The sequence below is a fragment of the Phalangium opilio genome, unplaced genomic scaffold (genome assembly GCF_054372755.1).
Source record: "Phalangium opilio isolate 3A_F unplaced genomic scaffold, DU_Popi_V2 ptg000209l_1, whole genome shotgun sequence".
NCBI lineage: Eukaryota > Metazoa > Arthropoda > Arachnida > Opiliones > Phalangiidae > Phalangium > Phalangium opilio.
The window spans coordinates 3,049,486-3,072,836 of NW_028324217.1; the positions used below are offsets into that span (position 1 = coordinate 3,049,486).

The following is a 23,351-nucleotide window of genomic DNA, read 5'->3' on the forward strand; positions in this document are numbered from 1 at the left end:
CATAATTAATAAACTACACCAAAAACAAAACGCACATCCCATTCAAAATGTTTCCCCAATTATTACAATGAAAACATTGATAGCTTTGAGTTTAATTATCATCGACGGTTGATTTATCTTTTCTCATTATGTGACAAGGCACTTATGACAGAAATATCCTTAAAAATGTAAAAAAGAATACAAATAACATTTTTTGTAAGCTTGTGTTTCTTAATACGTCACTAAATCTCTTAATTTCGTATACATTTTTTTTTCTTAAGTTGAATCTAGTTTTTATACCTTTAATTAAAAACTAGTAATTAAATATATTTAGGTGGGATCTACTTCGATTATCCCACAATAACCGAATTATAATATCGGAGTATTAAATTACTAATTGAGTTACTTAAAAATTATTAATAAAGCTTGGTTTAAATGAAATAGACCGTTTTCAAATAGGTGTCGTCTGCTAGGTTTAGGGTTAGGGTTAACAAGGACGATGGGTAATTTGAGGGAAATCTGCCCGCTAACTGTGGAACGCCTTAGGTCCGGTGGAACGCTAGAAAGTGGGAAAGGAATACTCGGAAAAAATGGCGGGCGGTTTTCCTGATTCGTCCGAATAGACCGCCCGCCATTTTTCCGAGTATTCCTAGCCCATTTCTAGCGTTTCATCGGACCCCAGTCGTTCCACAGTTAGCGTGTCTATTTTACCCCAAACCTTTGAAAACGGGTCTATTTGAAATTAGTTAAAATTAACTGAGATTCTACCAAAGTTTTGCACATGTGCTAATTGGCTCCTGAAGTTCAGTTCAGTTCATGTTTTTTAAATTTAAAAATCTACTTGAAAAATACTTTGAAATTGATTATTTATAATTTGCAATCCAATTTTTAAGGATTTTTTTTAAACTATTTTAAAAAATAGCTTCTAGCTTCTAAAAAACGCTAAAGCAATTATTTCTCGTAATAATTTTTCGTTTTTGCGAAAATAATTAAAAATTATATATTGTAGGTTATACTTACTGTATATTATAGTTAATATTAATTTAAAAGTTAATTATTAATTAAATTATTATAAAAATTTGAACATTATTTTAACAATTAGATATACACCGACACAGACTCTTTTTTTTGTGTGTATAGATCAGTTCATAATTTTACATTTTTTTATATAAACATTATTTTATAGTTATATACTTTTTTTGATTTTATTTCACAGTTTGAAGTTTTGGTTGAGAATTAAAATTGATGAAAGTTAGTTTATAGGTGAAAATTATTAGTTAAACTTAGTTAAGTAAGAAGTAAATTCGCTTGAGGATTTGTTTGTCAAAAGTAAATTGCATGAAAATTTCGTTAGAAATAAGAGAAACGCGAGAAATTTTCGTTAGAAATAAGAGAAACGCGTGAAAATTTCGTTAGAAATAAGAGAAACGCGAGAAATTTTCGTCAAAAATAAGAGAAACGCGTGAAATTTTCGTTAGAAATAAGAGAAACGCGTGAAATTTTCGTCAAAAATAAGAGAAACACGTAAAATTTTCGTCAAAAATAAGAGAAACACGTGAAATTTTCGTCAAAAATAAAGAGAAACGCGTGAAAATTTCGTTAAAAATAAAGAGAAACGCGTGAAATTTTCGTTAAAAATAAAGAGAAACGCGTGAAATTTTCGTTAAAAATAAGAGAGACGCGTGAAATTTTCGTTAAAAATAAGAGAGACGCGTGAAAATTTCGTCAAAAATAAGAGAAACGCGTGAAAATTTCTTCAAAAATAAAGAGAAACGCGTGAACATTTCGTTAAAATATAAGAGAAACACGTGAAAATTTCGTCAAAAGTAGGAAAAACGCGTGAAACTTCCGTCAAAAATAAAGAGAAACGCGTGAAATTTCCGTCAAAAATAAAGAGAAACGCGTGAAATTTCCGTCAAAAATAAAGAAAAACGCGTGAAAATTTCATCAAAAATAAAGAGAAACGCGTGAAATTTTCGTCAAAAGTAAGAAAAACACGTGAAAATTTCCGAAAGAGTAAAAGATACGCGTGAGGAAATTTTGTCAAGCATTAAACTCAAATAAAAACTTTGTAACTGTGACAAAATTGGGACTTAGCAGAACAGGGGAAGCCTTTCTCACTAACTTTCGATTGTGCCAAAATTTACCACCAAAACGTCAACGCTTCCCTTTCGCTTTGTCCCAGTAAGAAATAACAAGTACAGAAGAGAAATTTCGCGAAAAAAATTAGAAATTAACGTGCGGTAATTAATAATTAAAATTAAGGGCAAATAAAGGCAAAAGGGTTAATCTAAAATAAATAGCGTAAAGTTCGGAAAAAATACATTAAGTAAAAATTGTTCTAAAAGGCAAATAAAGTTATATAACACACGTAATTACGTGTTTAAATTTTCAGCGGCAAGACAATTGTGATATGTAAACGATTCTGGGCTAGCTGTCATGTTTACTATACTTTAACCAGCCTTATTGCACTTCTTTCGCCAGTAAATATTTGCAAATATACGCCTACTTTAAGCAACTTTACTTTTAAAAACAATAGGCCTAAATTAGGCTTAACAAAGAAGACGAAAAAGAAGTACAATTTCTCGCGCACGCGCAGACGGCCGAGGATGGGTTGAACTTTAACCCTTAGATCTTTTAAAAATTCATGAATTTAGGGTTAATTTAATTAGATCATTTCTAAACTATAATAGGAACTACTTTAAATTAAACAAATGCAATTAATAAAATTGGCACAGAAAACTAACTAACATAAGTAGCTATTCGAAATAGGCTTATTGTGACACGGGGTTAGGTTAGGTTATAAACGGCCTTATAATTCATAGTGTACGCAGTCGCAGAGCGAATTGGATTCTAGTAGAGCTAGCTGCGTGGTGCTAATAACATTCAAAATGGGGTTCAAAATTGTGATCAAAATTTTGTTTTTAGGAATTAATTATTATTTGGTGAAATAATAAAATATGGCTGAGGTATAGTCTTGGATTGGTGCCGAGTATATAGGGTCGCTAGAATGAATAGCGGATTGTAAGGTATTTTTAGGTTTTAGGTTTAAATCTAAAATTTGCGTTAACCTACTAATGGTTTGATTTGGAACTTAATTAATTACATTAACTGCGCTAATGAACGTTGTTTTTCTAATAGTAAATAATTATATACGCGCGTTGTTTTGTCAATTAAAAACGTACGCTAAGCCTTGTCATTCATTGGCATGGGGGAACAGGGCCGGAAATAAGCAAGCACAGGACACTGTCCAATAAAATTTTAAAATGTCCCATAATTTTTTTGAAAAAAACTAAGGGGGTCACTAAATAATTGACCAATTTTTCCTAAGTTGACTATGAAGTTTCGACACTATTTTTGCGCGCTACAGTGGACAATGTCCTATTTATTTTCCAGTCACTGGACACATGTCCTGTAAGAAATTTTTCTTTTTTCCGGCCCTGATCGGGAATACTGTGACTAGCAGACGACGCTTTACAATGGCGCCGTCTGATGCACAATACTTTTGTTTCTAGAAAAATAAACGCACGTTCTTATTGTCAATTAAAAACATACGCTAAGCCTTGTAATTCATTGATATTGGTAATACTGTGACTAGCAGACGACGCTTTACCATAGCGCCCTCTAATAGTCACAATCAAGTTTCTAGAAAACAAACTCCCGTTCTTAATTCTTATAGAGTAATGTCAGTTCTACGTATGCAAACGTCATACCCTTCTATCTTTTAGCTCAGTGTCATCCCCCCTACCAGCCGCGTACAGTATTCCCTCTTACAAAAGCGCGCCTAGAGGGAGGAATACACAGTCTACTCCCCTCTCTACCGACACTACTCTATTGTCAATTAAAAACATACGCTAAGCCTTGTAACTCATTATCATCGCGAATACCGTGACTAGCAGACGACGCTTTACAGTAGCGCCTTCCGAAAGTCACAATACAATTAACAAACCACGTACGGAACGGATCATAAAACCAAATTGAAATTACTAGAAAATTAATTACCTCCATTTACGTAATAATACTTACGTACATTACGTTACATTACTGAGATATATATATACATACATAATATATATCAGTATATATAAAAAGATTTGACACTGACGTGATTATATTTGGTGCTTGCTTAAAAAATAACTGTTATACTCTTCTCTTCTTTGACCTATTATCTTCTAATCTATACACTACATACATACATATACATTCTATACAAATACACAAACCTACACGATACAATAAGGGGTATATATATATAGATATATCATCATTCGAGTCGTCCGCTAACTGAATCAACTTTATTAATTTCGGACTTTGGATCAGGGGACAAAGAACTCCACGTGGTCTCTTGACACCGCTCCAAATCTAAACCAGGACACAAGGCACCACCCGTCGCGTGTGTAGGCGACATTCTAAAGCAAGTCGTTTGAGTTGACCAAAACCCCGCCACTAAACCATCAATCCAGGATTCTAAATCCGAGCCATACCGAAGAGAGTTCGAGAGAGCCAATTGCTTAACTTCCGGTAACGAATTACCGATGTTTTTGTTAACGAAATTGGTATTTTGACTTTGTTTTAGGGTAGAGAGCAAGTTTTGAACTTGAGAGAAGTCAAGGTCAACGTAAGGCTGGTTGGGGCCATCGTGTAAAGTATGGGTTTTGTCCTGAGGAATGGGTTTGCCTTCAAGGACCGATAAAGGAACCACCAAAAATTGGACTTCGGCGCATAATACCCATTCTTTCATCAGTAATAATGACCAGACACCGGGTCGTAATGGTTGACGGAAGGTTGGTTTATGATAAAGGACCTTAATTGATTTAAATTTAATTTAATTCAATTGAATTTAACATCAAGTTTGGGGGTTCGAGGAAAATGTGCTTTGAACATTAACAATAAAAGTGTACATCTGCTACAAGCAAATGAAGATATGACCCTCAACTTCTATTGTCATTTGACAGATGTTATGTGTAAATGATCTAACCACATCATACAATGCGCATAATCATTAGTTATATTACATGATTTGCACGAATATGTGGTGAACATTGAGTATTAAAAGAACATGCATTAAAACATATCAGAACTTTGTTTAAAGCGTGATAATGTTAATTGTTTGAAAGATTTCATGTCGAAGCAAACCAGAACACACCATTCTTTAAAGGGTAAGGATGATACTTAGATACAAGTTAGAGGGTACTCTACTCTAGTAGGCTTACGAGGTTTATAAGAGCTCCGCTCACATCTCAACGTATCTTTTTAAGTACTTAATCTATTTTAGCTCCGTTATTAACCATATTACAGTGGCAAGCAATATAAAACATTAATGTCTACATGAACCACGCGCATTGTTAGACATTTTCAATCGTTACAAGCCCTGTTTTGTATCTAACAGGAAAATGCTATAATACATATGAATCATTGTGCCCCTATGCGCGACTTCATTGGTCGGTAGCAGAGCGTGACTAGTCTAGCATCGGAAAATGCAAGCGACTTACAAAGTAACAAATTAACGTATTGAAAACCAAGTACCAAGCCACATAAAACTGAACCCAAAAGTCAAAAGCTACCAACCACACTCTAGTTGCAAACAAAACGCAATGCATTGCTTTATAAAAGAATTAGGCCTAAATGTGAAGATCCGAGTCTTAAGACAACAACAGTATTCAATACCATGCCAAGTGTAAATAAAGAGAAAATGTCTTACCTCACTGGTGCCGGGTTCGACTCTGATTTCGTAGGACCCAGCGACAGTTCCTACGGGATCCACCCAAACAAAAGTAATGGGAAACGACTGACTAACAGCTCCCCATCGATGAACCGCGACTGGTTCCGAGAACGGTCCCAAAATCCTTCCAAAGTTTCGAAAAACTTGCTCTTTCTGATCAAAATCAGAGCCAACCTAACATTAAGAGATAAATAAAAGTGGTACTGAGATGGGAGAAGTTACGAGCGGAGATGTGACGTCAATATCGGTAACTAATCTAAATTGTATGTCGTGAGCAGCTAACGACTTCCAATAGAGCTATCTCAGTTGTGACGTCAGTGCCTAGGTGAAACGTCATGGGCTTAGCTTTGGCAGTGGGCGGCCATGTTTGGTACCACTTTGGTTCTATGTGCAAATAGCATGGGTGACGTCACACTATGGCTTCTGAGATAGCTCTATATGGTAGCCAACCCAAAACCGAGGAGGGTGTGACGTCACTAGAAAGTTCGTAGTAGAAGAATTATAGAGTGGAACTGAGAGGGGAGGAGCTACGGAGATTTGACGTCAATAACCTATCTCAGAAGCCTTTGTGTGACGTCACCCATGCTATTTGTCCATAGAACCAAAGCGGTACCAAACATGGCCGCCCACTGCCAAACCCAGGATCGTGACGTTTTACACACGCACTGACGTCACTACTGAGATAGCTCTAAATTGTTAGCCTAAATTGTATGCCTTGAGCTAACTACTTCCAACATGGTCGCCAAAACCGACCGACCGAGGTAAGACGTGAAGGTGTGACGTCACAAGAAAGTTCGTAGTAGTAAACTATACCAAGTTACCAACCACAATCAGTTTTAAACTCTTACCTGGCCAACAAACGAACGAAGAAAATTTCTAGCACCTTACCTGAATTTGTTTAAGGCTTCCCAAAGGACCAACGGCTTTATGGACGGTGAACTTGTGAATGGGACGAACTTGAGTTTCTAATACGACAGGTTCTCTGATTTTTGGTAGAAAGGCCTCGTAAAGAATGAGCGTTCCTTTGTAATCATCGTCTTCAAAGTATAAATTGGCTTCCAGTACTTGATGGAAAGTGGGGAGACAAGTCCCTTCGCCCGCCTCTCGCAACTGCTTCACACCAAGACGAGCGAAACTCGAAAACATACTCAGGTAAGCGTCATTCGAAGGCGGGGACCGATCTTGGTAATGATACTCGTTTTGCCAGTAAGAAAACGTAGATGGAACTACTGAAAAGAAAATTAGCAACAATTCGCGTCACAACTTGTAGAAGTTTGGTAACATAACTGATTATGTTAGTGTCGTCTGCTAGCCAGAACCTCTTACCCCCACGGGATTGGTTGAATCCTCACAGGCTGAGAGAGGTAAGGGGTAAGAGGCTAGCAGATGCCACTAAACCAATGACGGATGGCGCAGTCTTAGTAAGCCATTGCTTTAGTGGCGTCTGCTAGCCAGAACCTCTTACACCTACGGGATTGGTTGAATTATCACGCGCTGAGAGAGGTAAGAGGTCCGGGATAGCAGTCGTAGTAAGCCATTGCTTTAGTGGCGTCTGCTAGCCAGAACCTCTTACAACTACCGTTACCTCTCTCAGCCTGTGAGAATTCAACCAATCCCTATAGGGGGTAAGGTAGGTTCTGGCTAGCAGACGCCTGCACTAAAGCAATGGCGGATGGCGAGGCTGTAGTCCTTGATTATTTTTAATCTGACTAATTAAATGTACTAATTATCATATTGTAATAAGAGATCATTTATTTTAAATTTAATATTTAACTCCTTTTATATTTAGAAAAATTAGCCGTTTTTTTAATTAAGGTAGAATCAGTTATGTTAATTAACCCTTTCCTTTAAAGTGGACAACACTTCAATTGTCATTAATTAACTTACGTGTATCTCTGGGTCCGAGTATCCACCTTTCAACCTGCTCAATGATGGATTGACAAACGGATGGCTCAAATTTACGCGCGAAAAAGAATGGTCTATCCTCGGTTGATTGAATTCGTGGCCAATCTTCTAATTTGAAATCATTGGGCGAACATCCGCACCAATCCACAATATGTTTGTACTGACATTTACACCCTTGTTTTCGCTTCCAATTCGTAATATGCAAATTGTTGTCGACGATGTACTCGCAAAAAGCGCTGTTGTGTAGCACAGTATGGAAAAAAGACTGACAGAGACAAGACGACGATAAAGTCTTATTAACCCTGATTACAAACTCGGGTTAACTGTTACAACAGGGTTCGTACAAAAGTTTTGGAATGAAAATTCCCCGAGGTTGACTTTTCCAGGTTTTCCCTGACTAAAATCCACAAATTTCAATGATTTTTCCAGGTTTTCCCTAAATTCCACAAATTTCCATGATTTTTCCAGGTTTTCCCGGACTAAATTCCACAAATTTCCCTGATTTTTCCAGGTTTTCCCGGACTAAATTCCACAAATTTCCCTGATTTTTCCAGGTTTTCCCGGACTAAATTCCACAAATTTCCCTGATTTTTCCAGGTTTTCCCGGACTAAATTCCACAAATTTCCCTGATTTTTCCAGGTTTTCCCGGACTAAATTCCACAAATTTCCCTGATTTTCCATGTTTTCCCGAACTAAATTCCACAAATTTCAGGTTTTCCCTAAATTTCACAAATTTCCCTGATGTTTCTCTGTCTTCCCTGACTAAATTTCACAAATTTCCCTGATGTTTCTCTGTCTTCCCTGACTAAATTCCACAAATTTCCATGATTTTTCCAGGTTTTCCCTAAATTTCACAAATTTCCCTGATTTTCCATGTTTTCCCGAACTAAATTCCATAAATTTCCATGATTTTATCAGGTTTTCCCTAAATTTCACAAATTTCCCTGATGTTTCTATGTTTTCCCTGAATAAATTCCACATTCTTCCATTTTCAATTTCCCTGATGTTTCTGTGTTTTCCCTGAATAAATTCCACATTCTTCCATTTTTAATTTCCCTGACCTTTTTGGCCCATTTTTAATTTCCCTGACCTTTTAAGGCCCATTTTCAATTTCCCTGCCTTGCCCAGGATATCCAGGTCGTGTACGAACCCTGAATTAATTTACAAGGGGTATAAGAATAATTCTTACTTCGGCAGGTAATAGGGTATATTGGAAAACTATTTTCAAGCCTTCCAACAATTCATCTTTTTTCCCGTGTTTTTGCGTGACGTATGTGCAAAAATCACGGTTCAAGGCTATCCAATCACTTCCACCATCCATACGTATCCCCCATGGTAAAGGCCGGTCTCCCAACCTCCACATATGAGTGTCACATTCGTAGAAACTCTTGTCTAAACCTTGTTTGGCAATAAACCTAAATTTCCCCCCAAAAAACCTAGCTTGAATCCTCATATCTATAACATTGTCAAGAAGTGATATCTAGTTTATTAGGGAGAAGGTATAAACTCGCCACATTTATAATCTAGCTTTATCTCCAGTCCAAACGACGTAGGTCCGGACTGTTAATCCCCGCCTCTAAATTACAACCAGCTAGCATCTCATTGGGTCTTGAAAACTCGTGCACGTCAGCACGACGCCAATGACGAAAATAAATTCGATTGACAAAAGAAATTTGAAAATTATGGAAATATTCGGTTTTCTGATTGATTTTTGGATTTCTTTGGGACTGTTTTGGGGAGAATCCTTTGCAATTAGGGAAAATTCGAGAACACTAGTTTAAAGAGGACATTTTGGTCCATTAAATGACGCGTGTCGCAAGGAGCCATCTTATTTACAACCGGAGATTTGGCAAAAGGAATTTGAAAATTATGGAAATATTCAGTTTTCTGATTGATTTTTGGATTTCTTTGGGACTGTTTTGGGGAGAATCCTTTGCAATTAGGGAAAATTCGATAACACTAGTTTAAAGAGGATATTTTGGTCTATTAAATGACGCGTGTTGTAAGGAGCCATCTTATTTACAACCAGAGATTTGGCAAAAGGAATTTGAAAATTATGGAAATATTCGGTTTTCTGATTGATTTTTGGATTTCTTTGGGACTGGTTTGGGGAGAATCCTTTGCAATTAGGGAAAATTCGAGAACACTAGTTTAAAGAGGACATTTTGGTCTATTAAATGACGCGTGTCGTAAGGAGCCATCTTATTTACAACCGGAGATTTGGCAAAAGGAATTTGAAAATTATGGAAATATTCGGTTTTCTGATTGATTTTTGGATTTCTTTGGGACTGTTTTGGGGAGAATCCTTTGCAATTAGGGAAAATTCGAGAACACTAGTTTAAAGAGGACATTTTGGTCTATTAAATGACGCGTGTCGTAAGGAGCCATCTTATTTACAACCGGAGATTTGACAAAAAGAATTTGAAAATTATGGAAGTATTCGGTTTTCTGATTGATTTTTGGATTTCTTTGGGACTGTTTTGGGGAGAATCCTTTGCAATTAGGGAAAATTCGAGAACACTAGTTTAAAGAGGACATTTTGGTCTATTAAATGACGCGTGTCGTAAGGAGCCATCTTATTTACAACCGGAGATTTGGCAAAAGGAATTTGAAAATTATGGAAATATTCGGTTTTCTGATTGATTTTTGGATTTCTTTGGGACTGTTTTGGGGAGAATCCTTTGCAATTAGGGAAAATTCGAGAACACTAGTTTAAAGAGGACATTTTGGTCTATTAAATGACGCGTGTCGTAAGGAGCCATCTTATTTACAACCGGAGATTTGACAAAAAGAATTTGAAAATTATGGAAGTATTCGGTTTTCTGATTGATTTTTGGATTTCTTTGGGACTGTTTTGGGGAGAATCCTTTGCAATTAGGGAAAATTCGAGAACACTAGTTTAAAGAGGACATTTTGGTCTATAAAATGACGCGTGTCGTAAGGAGCCATCTTATTTACAACCGGAGATTTGACAAAAAGAATTTGAAAATTATGGAAGTATTCGGTTTTCTGATTGATTTTTGGATTTCTTTGGGACTGTTTTGGGGAGAATCCTTTGCAATTAGGGAAAATTCGAGAACACTAGTTTAAAGAGGACATTTTGGTCTATTAAATGACGCGTGTCGTAAGGAGCCATCTTATTTACAACCGGAGATTTGACAAAAAGAATTTGAAAATTATGGAAATATTCGGTTTTCTGATTGATTTTTTGATTTCTTTGGGACTGTTTTGGGGAGAATCCTTTGCAATTAGGGAAAATTCGAGAACACTAGTTTAAAGAGGATATTTTGGTCTATTAAATGACGCGTGTTGTAAGGAGCCATCTTATTTACAACCGGAGATTTGGCAAAAGGAATATGAAAATTATGGAAATATTCGGTTTTCTGATTGATTTTTGGATTTCTTTGGGACTGTTTTGGGGAGAATCCTTTGCAATTAGGGAAAATTCGAGAACACTAGTTTAAAGAGGACATTTTGGTCAATTAAATGACGCGTGTCGTAAGGAGCCATCTTATTTACAACCGGAGATTTGGCAAAAGGAATTTGAAAATTATGGAAATATTCGGTTTTCTGATGGATTTTTGGATTTCTTTGGGACTGTTTTGGGGAGAACCCTTTGCAATTAGGGAAAATTCGAGAACACTAGTTTAAAGAGGACATTTTGGTCTATTAAATGACGCGTGTTGTAAGGAGCCATCTTATTTACAACCGGAGATTTGGCAAAAAGAATTTGAAAATTATGGAAATATTCGGTTTTCTGATTGATTTTTGGATTTCTTTGGGACTGTTTTGGGGAGAATCCTTTGCAATTAGGGAAAATTCGAGAACACTAGTTTAAAGAGGACATTTTGGTCCATTAAATGACGCGTGTTGTAAGGAGCCATCTTATTTACAACCGGAGATTTGGCAAAAGGAATTTGAAAATTATGGAAATATTCGGTTTTCTGATTGATTTTTGGATTTCTTTGGGACTGTTTTGGGGAGAATCCTTTGCAATTAGGGAAAATTCGAGAACACTAGTTTAAAGAGGACATTTTGGTCTATTAAATGACGCGTGTTGTAAGGAGCCATCTTATTTACAACCGGAGATTTGACAAAAAGAATTTGAAAATTATGGAAATATTCGGTTTTCTGATTGATTTTTGGATTTCTTTGGGACTGTTTTGGGGAGAACCCTTTGCAATTAGGGAAAATTCGAGAACACTAGTTTAAAGAGGACATTTTGGTCTATTAAATGACGCGTGTTGTAAGGAGCCATCTTATTTACAACCGGAGATTTGGCAAAAAGAATTTGAAAATTATGGAAATATTCGGTTTTCTGATTGATTTTTGGATTTCTTTGGGACTGTTTTGGGGAGAATCATTTGCAATTAGGGAAAATTCGAGAACACTAGTTTAAAGAGGACATTTTGGTCCATTAAATGACGCGTGTTGTAAGGAGCCATCTTATTTACAACCGGAGATTTGGCAAAAGGAATTTGAAAATTATGGAAATATTCGGTTTTCTGATTGATTTTTGGATTTCTTTGGGACTGTTTTGGGGAGAATCCTTTGCAATTAGGGAAAATTCGAGAACACTAGTTCAAAGAGGACATTTTGGTCCATTAAATGACGCGTGTTGTAAGGAGCCACCTTATTTACAACCGGAGATTTGGCAAAAGGAATTTGAAAATTATGGAAATATTCGGTTTTCTGATTGATTTTTGGATTTCTTTGGGACTGTTTTGGGGAGAACCCTTTGCAATTAGGGAAAATTCGAGAACACTAGTTTAAAGAGGACATTTTGGTCTATTAAATGACGCGTGTTGTAAGGAGCCATCTTATTTACAACCGGAGATTTGGCAAAAAGAATTTGAAAATTATGGAAATATTCGGTTTTCTGATTGATTTTTGGATTTCTTTGGGACTGTTTTGGGGAGAATCCTTTGCAATTAGGGAAAATTCGAGAACACTAGTTTAAAGAGGACATTTTGGTCCATTAAATGACGCGTGTTGTAAGGAGCCATCTTATTTACAACCGGAGATTTGGCAAAAGGAATTTGAAAATTATGGAAATATTCGGTTTTCTGATTGATTTTTGATTTCTTTGGGACTGTTTTGGGGAGAATCCTTTGCAATTAGGGAAAATTCGAGAACACTAGTTTAAAGAGGACATTTTGGTCCATTAAATGACGCGTGTCGTAAGGAGCCATCTTATTTACAACCGGAGATTTGGCAAAAGGAATTTGAAAATTATGGAAATATTCGGTTTTCTGATTGATTTTTGGATTTCTATGGGACTGTTTTGGGGAGAATCCTTTGCAATTAGGGAAAATTCGAGAACACTAGTTTAAAGAGGACATTTTGGTCCATTAAATGACGCGTGTTGTAAGGAGCCATCTTATTTACAACCGGAGATTTGGCAAAAGGAATTTGAAAATTATGGAAATATTCGGTTTTCTGATTGATTTTTGGATTTCTTTGGGACTGTTTTGGGGAGAATCCTTTGCAATTAGGGAAAATTCGAGAACACTAGTTTAAAGAGGACATTTTGGTCCATTAAATGACGCGTGTTGTAAGGAGCCACCTTATTTACAACCGGAGATTTGGCAAAAGGAATTTGAAAATTATGGAAATATTCGGTTTTCTGATTGATTTTTGGATTTCTTTGGGACTGTTTTGGGGAGAACCCTTTGCAATTAGGGAAAATTCGAGAACACTAGTTTAAAGAGGACATTTTGGTCTATTAAATGACGCGTGTTGTAAGGAGCCATCTTATTTACAACCGGAGATTTGGCAAAAAGAATTTGAAAATTATGGAAATATTCGGTTTTCTGATTGATTTTTGGATTTCTTTGGGACTGTTTTGGGGAGAATCCTTTGCAATTAGGGAAAATTCGAGAACACTAGTTTAAAGAGGACATTTTGGTCCATTAAATGACGCGTGTTGTAAGGAGCCATCTTATTTACAACCGGAGATTTGGCAAAAGGAATTTGAAAATTATGGAAATATTCGGTTTTCTGATTGATTTTTGGATTTCTTTGGGACTGTTTTGGGGAGAATCCTTTGCAATTAGGGAAAATTCGAGAACACTAGTTTAAAGAGGACATTTTGGTCTATTAAATGACGCGTGTTGTAAGGAGCCATCTTATTTACAACCGGAGATTTGACAAAAAGAATTTGAAAATTATGGAAATATTCGGTTTTCTGATTGATTTTTGGATTTCTTTGGGACTGTTTTGGGGAGAACCCTTTGCAATTAGGGAAAATTCGAGAACACTAGTTTAAAGAGGACATTTTGGTCTATTAAATGACGCGTGTTGTAAGGAGCCATCTTATTTACAACCGGAGATTTGGCAAAAAGAATTTGAAAATTATGGAAATATTCGGTTTTCTGATTGATTTTTGGATTTCTTTGGGACTGTTTTGGGGAGAATCCTTTGCAATTAGGGAAAATTCGAGAACACTAGTTTAAAGAGGACATTTTGGTCCATTAAATGACGCGTGTTGTAAGGAGCCATCTTATTTACAACCGGAGATTTGGCAAAAGGAATTTGAAAATTATGGAAATATTCGGTTTTCTGATTGATTTTTGGATTTCTTTGGGACTGTTTTGGGGAGAATCCTTTGCAATTAGGGAAAATTCGAGAACACTAGTTTAAAGAGGACATTTTGGTCCATTAAATGACGCGTGTTGTAAGGAGCCACCTTATTTACAACCGGAGATTTGGCAAAAGGAATTTGAAAATTATGGAAATATTCGGTTTTCTGATTGATTTTTTGATTTCTTTGGGACTGTTTTGGGGAGAATCCTTTGCAATTAGGGAAAATTCGAGAACACTAGTTTAAAGAGGACATTTTGGTCCATTAAATGACGCGTGTCGTAAGGAGCCATCTTATTTACAACCGGAGATTTGGCAAAAGGAATTTGAAAATTATGGAAATATTCGGTTTTCTGATTGATTTTTTGATTTCTTTGGGACTGTTTTGGGGAGAATCCTTTGCAATTAGGGAAAATTCGAGAACACTAGTTTAAAGAGGACATTTTGGTCTATTAAATGACGCGTGTTGTAAGGAGCCATCTTATTTACAACCGGAGATTTGGCAAAAGGAATTTGAAAATTATGGAAATATTCGGTTTTCTGATTGATTTTTGGATTTCTTTGGGACTGTTTTGGGGAGAATCCTTTGCAATTAGGGAAAATTCGAGAACACTAGTTTAAAGAGGACATTTTGGTCTATTAAATGACGCGTGTCGCAAGGAGCCATCTTATTTACAACCGGAGATTTGACAAAAAGAATTTGAAAATTATGGAAATATTCGGTTTGATTTCTTTGGGACTGTTTTCGGGAAAATCCTTTGCAATAGATGTTTCAATAAATTTTCTATCAAAGTTTCCCCTCTTCTCTCGTGTCGGGGGGGGGGAAACCACGAAGAGAGCTATTTTCTGACTGAGGAGAGTTGGCGAAATAGCCCGGTGGCCTCCTTTTACGTCCCCCTTGTATTTTGAAAGGGGACTGGGACTATGGCTCGCGCGAATACTTGGGAGTAATCTTATACCTTCTCCCTAGTAAACTAGATATCACTTCTTGCATTGTCAACGGCCTGTCAATATACCTTTGAGTGTCCTGGCCATGTGACTTGACAAAATTCACGCCCTTATTCGCAGTGAGGAACATTTCTAACTTTTCTAAGGATCTGTACCATAATTGGTTCCGAATTAGAGCAAGTAAGCAGTCGCTTGCTTGCAGGGAGCCCAGACAAAAAATTTAATTCCTTGAGATTTTTTTGAGGAATTATAGGATTTTATAGGAAAATATAGGAATAAAATAATACGAAAACTTTCGAAATTAAGTCAAAACATGGGATATTATAGTCTGACCTTTCATGAAATTATAGCATATTATAGTCTGACCTTTCATGAAATTATAGCATATTATAGTCTGACCTTTCATGAAATTATGGCATATTATAGTCTGACCTTTCATGAAATTATAGCATATTATAGTCTGACCTTTCATGAAATTATGGCATATTATAGTCTGACCTTTCATGAAATTATGGCATATTATAGTCTGACCTTTCATGAAATTATAGCATATTATAGTCTGACCTTTCATGAAATTATGGCATATTATAGTCTGACCTTTCATGAAATTATGGCATATTATAGTCTGACCTTTCATGAAATTATAGCATATTATAGTCTGACCTTTCATGAAATTATGGCATATTATAGTCTGACCTTTCATGAAATTATAGCATATTATAGTCTGACCTTTCATGAAATTATGGCATATTATAGTCTGACCTTTCATGAAATTATGGCATATTATAGTCTGACCTTTCATGAAATTATAGCATATTATAGTCTGACCTTTCATGAAATTATGGCATATTATAGTCTGACCTTTCATGAAATTATAGCATATTATAGTCTGACCTTTCATGAAATTATAGCATATTATAGTCTGACCTTTCATGAAATTATAGCATATTATAGTCTGACCTTTCATGAAATTATGGCATATTATAGTCTGACCTTTCATGAAATTATAGCATATTATAGTCTGACCTTTCATGAAATTATGGCATATTATAGTCTGACCTTTCATGAAATTATGGCATATTATAGTCTGACCTTTCATGAAATTATAGCATATTATAGTCTGACCTTTCATGAAATTATAGCATATTATAGTCTGACCTTTCATGAAATTATGGCATATTATAGTCTGACCTTTCATGAAATTATAGCATATTATAGTCTGACCTTTCATGAAATTATGGCATATTATAGTCTGACCTTTCATGAAATTATGGCATATTATAGTCTGACCTTTCATGAAATTATAGCATATTATAGTCTGACCTTTCATGAAATTATGGCATATTATAGTCTGACCTTTCATGAAATTATGGCATATTATAGTCTGACCTTTCATGAAATTATAGCATATTATAGTCTGACCTTTCATGAAATTATGGCATATTATAGTCTGACCTTTCATGAAATTATAGCATATTATAGTCTGACCTTTCATGAAATTATGGCATATTATAGTCTGACCTTTCATGAAATTATGGCATATTATAGTCTGACCTTTCATGAAATTATAGCATATTATAGTCTGACCTTTCATGAAATTATGGCATATTATAGTCTGACCTTTCATGAAATTATAGCATATTATAGTCTGACCTTTCATGAAATTATGGCATATTATAGTCTGACCTTTCATGAAATTATGGCATATTATAGTCTGACCTTTCATGAAATTATAGCATATTATAGTCTGACCTTTCATGAAATTATGGCATATTATAGTCTGACCTTTCATGAAATTATAGCATATTATAGTCTGACCTTTCATGAAATTATGGCATATTATAGTCTGACCTTTCATGAAATTATGGCATATTATAGTCTGACCTTTCATGAAATTATAGCATATTATAGTCTGACCTTTCATGAAATTATGGCATATTATAGTCTGACCTTTCATGAAATTATAGCATATTATAGTCTGACCTTTCATGAAATTATGGCATATTATAGTCTGACCTTTCATGAAATTATAGCATATTATAGTCTGACCTTTCATGAAATTATGGCATATTATAGTCTGACCTTTCATGAAATTATAGCATATTATAGTCTGACCTTTCATGAAATTATATCATATCATAGTCTGACCTTTCATGAAATTATAGCATATTATAGTCTGACCTTTCATGAAATTATAGCATATTATAGTCTGACCTTTCATGAAATTATAGCATATTATAGTCTGACCTTTCATGAAATTATAGCATATTATAGTCTGACCTTTCATGAAATTATAATATAATATGTTACAGGTTCAATAATATAGTATTTTATAGAACGTCTGGGCTCCCTGCGCTTGACCCTAATGGTCGAGGGGGGAGGTCAAAGTTCACAGGGGGGTTATAGCTTACTTGATAGGAAAATCACTTTCACTTAGATTGATAACATAATCCCATTTCCAACCTTCGATATCAAGAAGATCGGAAATACAACGCAATAACATTTTCAAAAGACTAGCTCCACCCCAAATGGTGGATAAACGCCATCGTGACAAACGGATATTAGGTAATTTCTCCTCCAGCGGTAATAGCTCCCTGTATAAGTAATCCTGACGCTGCAAAAATTCGCGAGCAGCCGCCATTTTGAGATAGGGGACCAAAGGGACAGACAACATTGTATTTTTCTTGATAAAACTTACAGAATCAACATGTATATAAAAATAATGACGCTTGTGATAGAGAGCTTTGAGAAGTCGCTTAACTTGCCGTAAGGCACGACCATTGACAGTTAGTAGAAAGACAATACGGACATTCCTAGGAGAGGACCATTTGGGAGGTATCACGAGTTCACGTTTGGTAAATTCTACATCGTGTGTCAAATGACACGCAGAAAAATAAATATTCCACTTATTATAATTAATTTACTACGTAATTAATTTCATAGTCGCGCTTAGTTCGTATTGTATTGCATTTAATTAAATTTAATCAGGAGTGCATACAGCTAATTGGAATCATCGCGTATTTAGACGAATTTTGGGACTAGAAGTATATAATATACTTCTCTTCTTCGAGAGAAGTGTACCACTACCACAAAGCGGGGTACCGTTATTGTAACATGAATCTTAATAACCAACATCAGAATTAACATTATAGCAAAGTTAATTGCCTTACACTTTGTGCCCGAGCGTAGGGCCACGCTCTGCTACCAACCAATGAAACAACAGTTAAAAATACGCCATAAGTATTATGACCTCGGCGTGACGGGGATAGTAAGTTCTGAAGCCCGTAATTAATACCCACAAAACCCGAATTCATAAAAACTAACATAGCTACACAATAATTCCTAGTAGCTATATGCATTCCTAATCCAATATACAAGATACCGCATTAAATTAAATTAAAGAATTAAATTTAATCAACGAAGATCGCAGTTTTTAATTAATTATTGCCGTACGTATTTCAATTGACGTTAATTAACAAAAGCAAATTAACCAAAAAAACCAACAAACAAAAGCATTGTGAAATAAATAAATAAATAAATAAATAAACAATAAAATGAAAAGAAATAAATAAATCATAAAACTAACTTGGCAACCCTGTACGAAAAACATTCATGGCTAAAAATCCTCCGCAATGAATGGAAGGCGATTTTGGGCAAGCCCTATCACATTTTATTTCAGGCAACTTGGCGCTCTCGGGTGGTTCACTTTTACCACAAAAACATTCGTTGCTATATTGAACCCCGGCGTATTGGTAGCCGGAGCGAAGGCACTGGTCAACGCAACGACGCGGACTGTTGTCCGATAACCGAATGAACGAACCAGATAAGATTCTATGCTTTGTCTCATCGCGATAACAACCAAGATTTTTAAAAGAATAATCGTCTAAAAACAGAATTAAAACGATACGAAACTGAAAACAAACCTAAAATGAATGGTCTCTTATCAGGGATAGATTTAATTTTATAAGTAGGAATAGAGAACAGAGTAATATCTGGGGGCGCGCGTCGTCAAAGTCCCGGACAACCTTCCACGGGACGGGGGGGGGGGGGTATGAAAGAAGAGGCGGGTTTACCATAGCGACAGAGGTAAAAAGGAATGACGTATTTTTCGCCGTCTCCGTCAGCAACGTCATCAAAACGTAGTTTAAGTGAGTCAACCAATAAGATAATTTAAACTTCTCATTCCGCGCGTCAAAGTCCCGGACCCCCTTCCACGGGACGGGGGGGGGTATGAAAGAAGAGGCGGGTTATAGCGACAGAGGTAAAATGGAATTACGTCATTATTTTTCGCCGTTCCCGTCAGCAACGTTATCAAAACGTAGTTTAAGTGAGTCAAGCAATAAGATAATTTAAACTTTTCGTTACATTACGTGTTCGAGGGAGGGGCTCTATACTGGGTGGGCTATGGGTCGGAATAACTGAAGTAAATACTAACACCGTTCTCCATTCCTACTTCTAAAATTAAATCTATCCCTGGACAGTGCAATCTAAAGACCCTTTCAAATGGTACAAGTTTATTGAGTCAACTTGAGTTAAGTGAACTAATTGGGGAGTGCACACTTCTCTATATACATAAATTAATTAATAAAGTTTAAACTTAAATGTAATACAAGCTTTAAAATTAAATTAATTTAAATTAAATTGGTTCAAATACATAAGAATTAAAATTACGCGGATTTTGAATACAAAACACTAATCTATTTAATATTAAAACAATTATTTCAATAACAGCATAAGTTTATAAGATATGTTCCATCCATAAGTTTGTTAATCTCTGGTAACTTAGAAACTGGAGCTTGTAATTTTGAAGTGATTGAAGTAGGGAGGTCATAGATTCAGGGTAAAGCGAGCGACATACGCCTGGTGAGTAAGGCGCTGCTGTCAAATTTGGGTAACTTAGTAAGTTCAGACTAAATAGGACCTAGATGGAACTTGGTCCTGCATGCAAAATTAATTAACCACCTGCACCGAGTGTAGCAGGTAGGACTTCAATTGACTCGCTTAATTCCGTCGTTCTCCTTCTCGAACTAGTTATCTCGAGTACTGTAAGTCCATCTCAGTAGCATTACGAACTTGTATTGGTAGTGTTATTCATACTTATGGAACGGAACATATCACTTATAAACTTATGATAAATTGCACCAGCAATTCCGCGATTCTTTTAGAACCGCAATAAATAGGCCTAATAATAGAAATAAAACAGTGGTACTTACCATCCATAGGGCAATATCTTGGTAGTCGAGTTGGATACAAAGAAGAGTTCTGTATAAGGCACGATATATTTGCTATCTCTTGTTTGCATTTTTGCGTTTTGGCGCGATGAATGGCGGATATGGCTTCCCTGGTGCTGATATTACACCAAGGTTTAAAATCTAACTCCTTTAAGTTCAACTTCAAGTTCTCGTACGACTTATTGACCCCCATGTTGCTCAAAGAGTCGCTAATGGCGGCCACGTTGCTACTACCACCCAAATTCTTGAGACGAGTGTTTGAGTCACGTGTTCCCCCTGCCAATCCATAGTTATCTTTTGCATTAGGAACTGCGACTTTGGCCACGAGATTCTGTCGTTGGTCGTCTTTTAAAGGCCCATTTCGAGAACTACTATCTTTACCAGCTCGATCAAATAAGTTACTTGGCGAATCTTCATCGTCAACAGCGTAATCTTCCAGATATCGACTGACTAGAGGGTCTTGATATATATTCGATCGTTGCTGGGAATGATCGTTCGTTTGCTGTTAAAAATGGCGCCTTGTTATTTAACAATACAAGAACGGCAAAATCACTTTGCACTACTCCGTGTGGTTTGCAATGTGCTAAGGTTGTACAACGATCTAAGGCTATACAGTGTCTCTTACGAAGAGTGCCATATAAACTTCAGAAATGCCTGCCTAAATCAATACTAGTGGAGTACAGTGACCACGAACCACGACAGGGTTCATACAACTTTGGGAAAAAATTCCCTGAAATTTCCTGCCTAATTCAATACTAGTGGAGTACAGTGACCACGAACCACGACAGGGTTCATACAACTTTGGGAAAAAATTCCCTGAAATTTCCAGGTTTTTTCCCCATATACTTCCCTAAATTTTCCAGGTTTTTCCCGTATATGGAGTATCCTATAGAACAAATGTAAACGAAGGAGGGGGGGGGCAAATATGACCATTACATAATCAAAGGACATCCCCGTATCTCTAATATAACCAAAGTTATGAGCTTCCAAAGTATAGTATAATGTTAATCCTATGGAGGGGATATTAATGAACGTTTTACTAATTACTCAGCCCCCCTGATTGACGCAAATTTCCCTGAATTTTGCTAAAAATTCGAAATTTCCCTGAGGTTTTTGTCAACTATTTATTTCTCTGATTTTTGCAGGTTTTCCAGGTTTGTATTCACGCTATAGGATAGGCAACTCCCTATCTCAGACGGCAGTTTATTCTGCATATACTCTGTTACGACGTCGGTTGACAGTACGCGCAAAGCTAGGTCTCTACGTAATGTAGCTTTGTGCGTGCTGACAAGAGACGAAAGAAAAATCCATTTTGAGGATATAAAACCACGAGATTTATAGTTTTAGAGCGCCATCTGTATTTCTGTTCTGACACTTTTTGTACATTTTTTGATATAATTTAATATTTATGCTTCATTTTAGAGTGTTATAATAATAGATAATATTGATATTAAATGAATTTCCAATACATCTTTCTGTTCATACTAATACAGTGTTTAAAATAATAATTTTAAAGCAATTTCGACAAAATCCCAGTGTCAAGTCAAGCAAAATATTTGTTCCTATGATAATCTACACTTTCTTCTGACAGGCAGAGAAATAAGGATTTGTTTCAAAGTGAACATAAGGCCAGAAAAACCCAAACACTTTAATTAAAAAACCTTCCACTTGAAATGGGTAACCATTGAAGGTTTTAATTTTTAAACTGGACATTTGTCCAGACTCCAGGGTCACTGCCTTATTTCTCAGCCTGCAATTCCGATGATCTGCTACATTCTAGCAAATTGGGGAAGGGTTGCCATCTTACCCCCATAAACATAACACAGGACACCATATTCCATAATAAATTCAATTTAAACTTAATTACCTGAACATTTCCTTTACTTCTTCCTGTATTTCCCCTCAAAGCATACTCCTCGTCGTTAAACGAGTTAAAACTATAAAAATTGTACGCTAAAAGTCCTTGTATTACTAAGACTATGATCGCTAAGGCAAAGAATATCCAATACCGACGCCACCATTTTACACAAACGTATTTCACAAGTCTTGAGTTGGCCATTTCCCATGACTGACTGCTTAATTAATCATTTTCCGGGGTTTACACACTTAATAATTAACACAGGTACCACGTTAATTCGGTATTTAGATGCGGGATCATTTTTAAATGGCCAATTTCCCGAAAAAGTAGCGATTAGAGAGGCCAAGGCTTAGCACTTCAAGAGACTGTTTTCCTTTCAGAATACATGTTACGGCGGTTTAAGTAAAAATAAAACACTTTCCGTTAAATTGGCACAATTATCTTAATTATTTTAAAATTACTTCAATAAAATTGTTAATTTTAAAACATCCTCATTAAATTTATAACTTTCACCGACCGCGATACTTTCAGTTTCACTCGATTGCATAATCTAACGGGACTCGGGACAGGGCTGCCAGACACTATTCTTGTAGAAAACAGGGCTGGACAACAGAAATCAATGTCCGCAAATTAAATACGCCATAATTAATTACATTTAATGTTTGTAAATATGTATATAAGCCTAAAAATAAGTGTTAAAGCTAATGTTACTTCAATATAAATCCATTTGCCAAATTATTATAAACATTTAAGGCGCCAAAACAGCCAGACACTATTCTTGTAGAAAATAGGACTGGACAAAAGAAATCAATGTCGGCAAATTAAATACGCCATAATTAATTACATTTAATGTTCGTAAATATGCAAATAAGCCTAAAAATAAATAAAGCTAATGTTACTTCAATATAAAATCCATTTGCCTAATTATTATAAACATTTAAGGCACCAAAACAACGTAAACAATCAAGATAGATGTAATGAAGGGGTCAAGGCCCTACCTAACTTGTAGAAGAACACATACTACGTGACGTGATATCAGTCACATGACAAAACTCACTAGCGCCAAAAATACCAAAGTCCATATAACCTGGTGGCAAATAATTGAACCTTAGTGAAGCACAACAA

General features: G+C 35.9%; 1 protein-coding gene across 3 annotated transcripts; it reads right to left on the minus strand.

Annotated features, from left to right (window-relative positions):
* Positions 1–72: 72 nt before the first annotated feature.
* On the minus strand, positions 73–22,794 carry oxt (Xylosyltransferase oxt). 3 transcript variants are annotated; one of them, XM_089854932.1, is made up of 11 exons: positions 22,236–22,794; positions 20,351–20,870; positions 18,724–19,020; positions 17,836–17,999; positions 17,549–17,751; positions 15,206–15,286; positions 8,797–9,022; positions 7,589–7,871; positions 6,590–6,927; positions 5,681–5,875; positions 73–4,783 (listed from the first exon to the last, which is right to left on the minus strand). In XM_089854932.1, exons 1-11 carry the CDS (start codon positions 22,425–22,427, stop codon positions 4,244–4,246), a joined length of 3,039 nt encoding a protein of 1,012 aa, XP_089711058.1. In that variant the 5' UTR covers positions 22,428–22,794; the 3' UTR covers positions 73–4,243. The 3 variants fall into 3 exon arrangements, with proteins under 3 accessions (XP_089711058.1, XP_089711057.1, XP_089711059.1); XM_089854931.1 differs by having other exon boundaries at positions 6,590–6,930; XM_089854933.1 differs by lacking the exon at positions 18,724–19,020 and having other exon boundaries at positions 6,590–6,930.
* Positions 22,795–23,351: the final 557 nt, after the last annotated feature.